This window comes from Macadamia integrifolia, chromosome 10 (genome assembly GCF_013358625.1).
Source record: "Macadamia integrifolia cultivar HAES 741 chromosome 10, SCU_Mint_v3, whole genome shotgun sequence".
Classification (NCBI taxonomy): domain Eukaryota; kingdom Viridiplantae; phylum Streptophyta; class Magnoliopsida; order Proteales; family Proteaceae; genus Macadamia; species Macadamia integrifolia.
The window spans coordinates 27,467,986-27,477,065 of NC_056566.1; the positions used below are offsets into that span (position 1 = coordinate 27,467,986).

Here is a 9,080-nt window from a genome sequence, read left to right on the forward strand (position 1 = left end):
TCAATTAGGTGAGCTAGCATAGTCCAATGTTTATTTTCAAAACCGATTTAGTGGTGTTGACTATTGATGGAGTAAGCAGAAATGATCCAATAATAGTAAGTGATCTCTATGGAGATATTAGATTTTTATTAGCACACCTTAATAGTATGAAATATATATATCATTATGTATGAACATAAGATATTTTTTCCTTAATGGGAAGGAAACCCTAATTTCCTTCTAGGGTTGGTCCGTACCCTCACCCCTATATATAGTTTTAATAGACTCATTAAGTGAAGCTAATGACCTAAAGCGAAAGGAAAAGAAAGTAGACCAGACCAAAATTGATCATATTGTAAAAGAAGCATACAAGAAGAGTTTTAATGAGTTGTTTTTCTTTAGCCATTGATTAAGATATGCCTAGAACATGTCTTTGTAATGTTTATCGTACATGTTCATCCATCTCCATGAATCATTTCCACATATATTTTCTATCAAAAACAGCCTCATTGCTTGGCCCCGTGCTAAAGTAACCAGGTTTTGAGAAAGAGGGGAAGAACTAATGAGTAATGAGAAGCAAATGGTAAAACAGTTTATTTGATTTGTCTATCAGTGTTAAAACGAAATTCTGTACATTGTAACACATTCTGAATCCTCGCAGAAACATGAAAAAAGGAAATGCCCTTTCCAAAAGAACTTCAGTTCTCGTATACATAATATAATACATAAACGAACCATCCATCCTCTTCTCATCTTCAATGAAGGAATTGAAGAACAGCAGCTTGCGCCAAGTGTTTTCTACATACAAAGGCTATGGGTTCTGATCACCACTATCAAATCCCAACCTCTCTAACTCAGCCGTCACCGGTGGCTAACTCCACAACAATCGCATTTCCAGTTAACTCAAAACCCCTGTTTGGTCGAACAATCCATCCCTCGACCACCGTTCATCCTCCGGCGTATGGAACAAGGCGACACTGATATCTGACAGCTTCTTCCTGCTGATTCGGGACCTGGGACACCTTTGCTGTCTAGGAGCATTTGGTGCTTCGGGACTATAGTGCTCAAGATCATTACTTAAACTAGAAATCTTCGCTCTTGGAGTACTGTAAGCAAAGTGAGATTGCTTTGCTACCAGAGTCTGCAAAAGGGCAAGAACAAAAATCAATCCCAATCGCTCAAAAGTGAGATTTTTTGAAATGTAAAATCCACTCTTAAGTATTATATACACTTACCGCATCTCTGACCAATTTCGATACTTGGATGAGCTGCTTCAGATCATCATGATATACGCAGCACAGTATTCGAACCAGAATGTCCTCTGGTAAGGCTTCAAGAAGAGACTTTTCATCGTCTCTGATCGTTCTCATACCCTGACGCCTTTTTGATGGAGTCCTGAAATTAGAACTAATAGGCAACGTCTCCATTGCTGTACGGTTTGAAACAATAATCCTTTTCCTTCCCATTGCTCTTGTACAGTGAACAAGCACCAATCCTTCATCTGTTGCTTCTACATTCGAAGCATTCAAGCCTCTGCTCTTCAATTTAGAACTATAAGACTTCCCCAATGCCATTCCTCTGCAAATCCACCAAAAATTCCTCGACAAGATTGGATTTTTAACTTACTGGAACTACACAAAAACTCCCCTGTTCTACTCTGCAATACATTAACAACCAGGATCAACAAGCCGATCAAACAACAACTCTCTAACAAACCAAGCTTTCAAAAAATGAAATTCGTAATTCGTGTAAAGAAGTTTACGTTTATAGAAGATCATCACAAGGAGAGGGATAAAAATTTCTCAATTTTGAATCGAAAACACTGAAAAGCAAACTTAAAACAAGTATAGATTCAATCCAATTCAATTAAATTAGAGATTCTTCTGCAAAACAAGGATTCTCTTTCCATACCTGATGATTGAACCTAAATCCACTAGCCCGAAAAGATGGCGTTGATAAGAACAACCACCTCAAACCTTTCCTTTATAAAGCCCTCACACGGAGAAGGAACGAACATCGAAGCCCGCCTTTGTTCCACAATGACGGCGTGGGAACAGCACAGATCCTTGACCATCTCATCGCCCTATGAACAAGTGACACGTATCATAATCCAATGTTGGCGTTGTATCTCATGCTTTGTGTGCATGACACGTGTACGGGTTGCACCACTGGTGTGTGGACGTGGTTATCGATTTTTATTTTACCAAAAAGTAAAAATAAAAATAAAAATAAAAACGTGATTGTTTATGTAAATTGGGAAATATAGCCGTTAGAGTGTGTTGGACAAGCATCGGTGTGTGGCTGCTTGGTCGGTTTAAGTCGGCTCTGTCGGTAGCTTCCGAAGCACGTTCCTTGCTTAACACACAAGCGGCGCTTGAGGGTATTTTAGTCATTGTATTAGTGTACGTGTCAAATCGGATGTAGGTCATCCCGAAATCTGATATGGTATCCACATTAATTGTAATCGGACATTGATCGGTGTCGGATTGTACGAATCAGATAGAAATACCCCTAGTTTTTTTTTTTTAATATTTTTAACCGATCCATACCGCTCCATAGATGTGATCTCGGCTAGGTATCGAGATCAAGAACATGTAAACTAGTATCGGATCACTTGATACAATCTCCTTCTTTACATTTGTAATGATAGAAAATGGGATATATGTTGGATCCTTCTTTTGTATAGTACTGACTCAGAACTTAAGTCCCTATTAGAATGGTATCCTTGACCTTGAGGCATAAAACTTCTCTACAGGAGGCAATGAGCGAAACTGAGGAATGAAGAGCCAATGGTTAGGGTACATGCCGGGGTCCTTCTAGCTGATGGATTCTCACTGCCATTCATTGCTCACTGCAAAAGATTTGAGTCCATCCTCAAGTGCCTCTAAGGGGGTTGACATCCTTCCTTCTTGATTTGTTTCACCAACGACGAAGGGATGGACTAAATTAAACGTGATGATTGGCTAATGGTCTCTATGGGAAAACGAAAAACCTATTATTGGAGTGGAAAAGTCAGGCTTGACCTTTGATAGGAAGAACATGTGCAGTAAGCAATAGTGAACACACCTCGTCTTTATTGAATGAAGAAAGGGTACAGTGAGTCCAGATGAACGTAAGTGCAGTGAATTCAGACATATATTATAAAAACTCCCCATCTTTTCTTAACATTTTTGGTAAAGGAAAACAGACAAAATGTAGTTGCTCCCGGGTTGCAGCCAAGTAGCTGCAACCCCTGTGGCAAAAAAAAAAAATGGAATCTAAAAGGATATTTTGAAAAATACTATAACCTATGAGGGTATTTGTGTACCCTAGGGGGAAGTGAATTATTCTATTTTTTTGGCTGCCAACAGGAGGTTGTAGCTACTTGGCTGCAACCCAGGTAGCAGCTAAATTATTTTCAAGAAAAACACCCCCAACGATCGAGGAAGCGTGCACTCCTAATAAATTAATCGATTAATAGGTGATTGAAGTAGGTTCGTAACCTATTTAAGGTAGCTCGACACCGATCAACCCGATTACAATCCGTACCATGCAACCTAGGCCCGTCTAAGTAAATAAGCATTCATGATGCAAGAATTTCATACCGTCAGATCCTATTAGATCCAACCGAGACCGACCAAGCTCAACCGATTGGCACCCCTAATTATAATGATTAAGACAATGACTACACAGGTGACGATTATCTAATCTGTACTTTTCTTTTCTTGTTCCATACGTTAACAGTCAACGTTGGTCGTATCTAAACTACTATACTATGAGAACTTTGACCCCCAAAAAACAAGAACTTATATGTTAACGTTGACTTTAAATTCTATGGGTACGAATTTGGAAAGATGTTGGTATCCACCTATGCACCACATTCCAGCCACTTGCGAAAATCCAATTTCTATCTTTTGTGACAAACGCCATCCGTCTCAATCAATCCAAAAGCTCAAAAGCTCAAAAGCTCAAAAGCTCAAAGGCTCAAAAGCTCAAAAGCTCAAAAGCTCAAAAGTAGCTGAATTCAAAATCTAAATTATTTATCGAAATCGAATTGAAATATTTAAATCGTATTGATAAAATTTAAGTCAAATAGCAGCACTCGCTAATGAGGAAAAGAGCTTTGAAGGAGAGTGAAGGGATGGTTTCACCAATTGAATGGAGGAAATTCATCTCCTCATCCGATCATATCTTGTAAATTATCTTTTTTTCGTAATTTTTTTTTTTTTCATTTTTTCCTTTTTCACTCCTTTGAGAGTGATGACCAAGCGATTGAATCCCTTATAATTATAAGCATCCAATATATCCTTTGCATTCTCTTACTGCCCATGTGTGATGTAGTCATCACATCAAAATATAAAAATCAATATTATAAAAATACAAATAGCTTATGTTGTGATAAGTATGGTATAGCGGGGTATTTTGGGTTGAAAAAATAAATCTAGCTTTGATGAAGTTCTTTTCATAGCTATTGTGCTACTGCATGCTTTTTTTTTTTTTTTTTTCAGATCGATCCATTGTTTGCCTGCTTGCTTTTTTTTTGTTGTTCTATCATCTACAATCTTTTGCTTGCTCTTTGTCCTAGTCCTGTTTGGTGTCCAAAAATTATCTTAGCTTTGAAAGATTTTGGAGCAAATTGCATTCCCTCCCCTGTACTTTGCTCTTATTACATTCCCTTCCCCTATGTTTTCAAAAATTAGATAATCCTCCACTATTAGATGTACGTTGTTAGTGTGGTGTCAGTTTTGAATTGTAAGCCTTTTGTAATTCAACCACAAATCAAATACTTATTTCACCCCTATATATGTTTCTTCTCAAACCATTTTCCCCCAAATTGAAAGGAGAAGATTTAGGATAGTGAAAACATAACCATTGTGAAAGAGATAGTCACCATCTCCAATGAAGGTGATGTAGTGATCAAGCGACGATGGAAGGTGATCAGACTCAGCAAGGAAAATACTGGACCTTGAAAAGTGATTCCAGACTAGGCAGCGATGTCGACAATGAACTACGCTCTGAGCTTTCTTCGAAAGGGAAGATTGAATTCACTCTATATCTGGGAAACCCATTGATCAAGTAGTACAGTGCTGAGTACTAGATCTTGGGTTTTAATGACTACTGAGGAATTGAGAGGAGGGTCTTTTGCAATGAGGGTTTTGGATGTTGAGGAAGCAAATGTTATATTTGGGTTCACAAATACCTTCCTAGGTTTTAGTATTTTCAAAAGACATTTCAAAATTCTGTTCCTTTGGCTGTGAATTTGGAAAGTTCCTACAATCTAGGTAGCAGGAAAATTTCATCCCATTTTGCTAGGTTACCTTTGCTTGATGGGGTTATCTATCATGTGGCTGCCTAGTTAACACTTCACAACATGGTAAACTAAGGTGTGGATCTATTGGAATCATCCTTGCATGCCACATTCAAAGAAGGGAAAGAGGCACACAAGTGGTATTTTGATCAATTTTGTATTTTATATGTCGTTGACTAAAATACCCTTTGGTGCTTCCTTTTGAATGTGGCATACATGAATTATCACTGGAAGATTCTTTTTTAGAGGTTCTGTGCAAGAAAAATTCATCTAGCATATAATCAAAAGGATCGAGTTTTTTTTCCCCTGCAGTGGAAAGAGAATCTCTTTCCCACGGGTTACAATGGTTGGATAGGACTCAAAAGGGGTATTTTTGACCTTTAATATAGGGGGGAGATCATGATGAAATTACATGGTTGTCACTAGTCAAGAGTTCCAACATAAGAACCCATGGGGAATCTCTTCATCCTAGGTGAAGGAAAACTTTAAAAGAAAGAAAACCAATTACAATGTGAGTTGACTATTCACTGAAACTTGCTACAAAATTTGGTGTGTGAGTAAATATCCTATCTATCCAACAATCCAGTTGCATTTGGTTATGTATTCTTGGAATGCATTCTAGGTTTGAATGCATTCTAAGAAGTTGATGAGCACATTATGTGTAAAATCTTAGGTAGTAAAGAATGCAATTTTACATATTTAGAATGGAGTTATTTTGGGTTTTACTCTCTTGTATTTTAAAGACCTTAAAGAATATCGGGCGTCATATCTACAATTTTACATCTAAAAAGGTCCTGTTTCTTTTCATGATTGTGAAGAGGATGAAATTATGAGTAAGATGGACATGTTGCATTAAAAGTACACATCTATTTGGTCACCCGTACAAGTGATTATTATTATTTTTTTTTGCTAGAAAAAGAATAATGGATCAGAACTGAACCGAAATGCAAAACTAGCCATTTGCAATTGTCCCAGATGTGCAAAGAATATTCTAAATGCCAACAAGGATCGATTGACCCCCTTGAGTGATGAAGGTTCTTTTTTTCGTAACAACAACTACCTAATCCTTTGCTCACCAGGAGGTCTCAAGTTCGAACATCTTGGCTGCTATATTTTAGATATTTTTTTAGAAGATTTTCTCTCTCCACTTATCACTTAAAACAAGGGGCATGGATGAAACTTCCTACTCAATTGGAAGATGTTCTAATCGATTCAAGCAAGGAATAGGAGGTTGGCCAAGGGAGTTTGTGTGCAAATTAGAAAAGGAGAGAAAATAAATAAAAGAAGAAAAAAAATATTTTTTTTGGAAGATTATCTCTCTCCTCCTCATCACTTAAAGCAAGGGGCATGGATGAAACTTCCTACTCAATTAGAAGATGTCCTAATCGATTTAAGCAAGGAATAGGAAGTCGGCCAAGAGAGTTTGTGCTCAAGTTGAACAAGGAGAGAGAGAAAAAAAAAAAACGGGAGTTTGTGCGTAAGTTGGAAAAGGAGAGAGAAAATAAATAATAGAAGAAAAATAGGGAAAAAACAACCCAAAATCGTTGGATCTCCTCTTCTCCCACACAATTTTCCTTTTCTCTCTCTTCTCTCTCCTCCACCTCATCACTAACATATGGAATATGTTGTTGTTGATCCCCCCAATCACACCCAAATCGTTGGATACCTCTCCCTTTTTATACGATTTTTCTTCCCTCTCTTTTCTCTCCCTTATCTCTTCATTCTCTCTTGTTGTCACCTCAGTATTTTAGATTCCAACTAGGAAACCAACTTGTTGTCCTAACCCTACCCCCATCCCCTATATAAACTCAAGCAAGGAGCATACCATTCTCTCTTAGGATTTTCTTTAGTCTCTCGTGTCCTCTATGTTTAGTTCTTCTCTAGTCCTTTGCTTTTGCTTTTGGCTTATGCACTTATGTAATAGAGTTCTAATTAATGAATGTAAGTTTTTTTCTATGTTCATGGTTTTATTTTATTCAGTTGTAAGTTTACTTTCTAGTTCTAGGTTTAGTTCTAAGTGACAAGAATAAGCCGTAGAGCATCTCTTTCAAGTTCAGTTTTTCAAGTTCAGATTTATCTTCTCTAGTACTAGCAATTTCAGATTTGGTTTATTCTAGATTTAGTTTTTAATACTGGTAGTATTTCGAATCTCAACCAAGTTTTCAAGTTCAAGTATTGAAGTTCAGGTAGTTAGGCTTCTCCTAAGTCTTCTCTCCCCACTCTCATTCCCTCTTCTGACTACACTTTATTTCTTAACTTAGGATTTTACTTTCAGCCTTTACTTTATTTTTTTTTCTTTCCCCCAAGGTTCACGGCCAGTTTATGCGTTGGCTTTGTCCCTCCTAGCTAGAGAACCATCCTCTTTATTTTTAGTTTTTAATTTTAGTTACTTTTTTATCTGCGTGGTTTGATTATTTAAATTCTTAGATGCATTGGTTTGGGGCGGTAGTTAGAAGTAGATCACTATAATTAATTATTTCACTTTCGCATTACTTTAAGAAGCTAAAAATAAAGTGATTGCTCTCCTTGTGTTTAACCCGTTAGTTACACTAATCTGTATACTTACGGTTACTTTTTAAATCTCAAATAAGTTTTTGACGCTGTTGCCGGGAAGACAGTTCCATATTATTTTTTGCTTTCTTTTGGTAAATCGGAGTACTTTGTTTTCTTTGTTTTGTTTTTGTTTTTCTTTTATTGAATCCTTGAGAAGAACAACTTGCAATAATAGTTGTATCGATGGAGGTCGTCAAGCCTCACAATATGATAAAGACAGGTTTCACCCTGTAGTAGTATCTCGGGAATTGACTTGAGCAACCCCGGATCCCTGCCGATAAGCTCATAAAAAAAATTAGAAAAAAATTTCAAAATATTTTTCATTCTTTTGTGTATATGGTTTGTCTTATTCTAATTGTGGATAGTGTTCTGTTGCATGAGTGTTGGGTGGGTACGTAATAGTGCGAATAAGTTAGAAAGAAGAGATCCAATAAGTAGTGGGCCTATACGTTTACTCTCTTTAGTACCTTTCAATATGGGAGACCAATAGCAAAATCTTCCACCTAAATCTCTGAAAGATAAGTTCTATCATGTTAGAACAACCCAACCTTCTTGCATAGTTCTACCACAAGCCCAGAGCAATAATTATGAGCTCAAATCTCAGTTCATCATTATATTACCCCATTTTCATGAGCTGCCCTCTAAGGATGCATACCTATTCTGTAGGGAATTCGAAGAGGTATGTGTCCTCATTAAAGTCCAACAGCTTTTTGATGATACTGTTAAGCTTAGGTTCATCACTTTTGCATTAAAAGACCAAGCTAAGAAGTGGTTGTATGGGTTACCCATAAATTCCGTAACCACACGGGAGAAATTCACAGTTGTCTTCCTCAAGAAGTTTTTCCCAACTCATAAGACCAATAAACTTAGAAGTGATATCCTCTAGTTTAGACAGAAGCCTAGCGAGTCCTTTTCTAAACTTATAGAGAGATTCAAGGATCTACTCTAGGAATGGCCTCACCATGGCCTAAACTTATGGCATTTACGTTATATTATTTATGAGGGTATTGATTACCCAACTAAACAAATGATAGAATTTATGTGCCCTAGGGGATTCACATCCTTTACAGATGAAGGAGAGGCATGAGAATTCTTACTTGATCTAGCTGATAAAACTTGTGAGTGGGGGTCAACCCAAGAAAGTGAAAGAATCATATGAGGAAAATGATATTTTATGGATGGTAGCCAAGGAAGCCTATTTAGATAGCCTAATTAAGAGGATTGAAGTTTTTGTTCCTAAAGAGCCATCGTCAGTCAATTT

General features: G+C 37.1%; 1 protein-coding gene and 1 non-coding gene across 3 annotated transcripts; both read right to left on the reverse strand.

Moving 5' to 3' along the window:
• Positions 1 to 546: 546 nt before the first annotated feature.
• Positions 547 to 2,011, reverse strand: LOC122092441 (F-box protein At1g61340-like). 2 transcript variants are annotated; one of them, XM_042662764.1, is made up of 3 exons: positions 1,891 to 2,011; positions 1,215 to 1,636; positions 547 to 1,120 (listed from the first exon to the last, which is right to left on the reverse strand). In XM_042662764.1, the coding sequence occupies exons 2-3, from the start codon at positions 1,551 to 1,553 to the stop codon at positions 878 to 880; spliced, it is 582 nt and encodes a 193-aa protein (XP_042518698.1). In that variant the 5' UTR covers positions 1,554 to 1,636; positions 1,891 to 2,011; the 3' UTR covers positions 547 to 877. The 2 variants fall into 2 exon arrangements, with proteins under 2 accessions (XP_042518698.1, XP_042518697.1); XM_042662763.1 differs by having other exon boundaries at positions 1,215 to 1,947.
• A 6,670-nt stretch (positions 2,012 to 8,681) lies between these two features.
• On the reverse strand, positions 8,682 to 8,788 carry LOC122092506. Its single transcript, XR_006144168.1, has one exon. It is a non-coding gene; the product is annotated as a small nucleolar RNA R71 (small nucleolar RNA).
• Between the last annotated feature and the right edge of the window lie 292 nt (positions 8,789 to 9,080).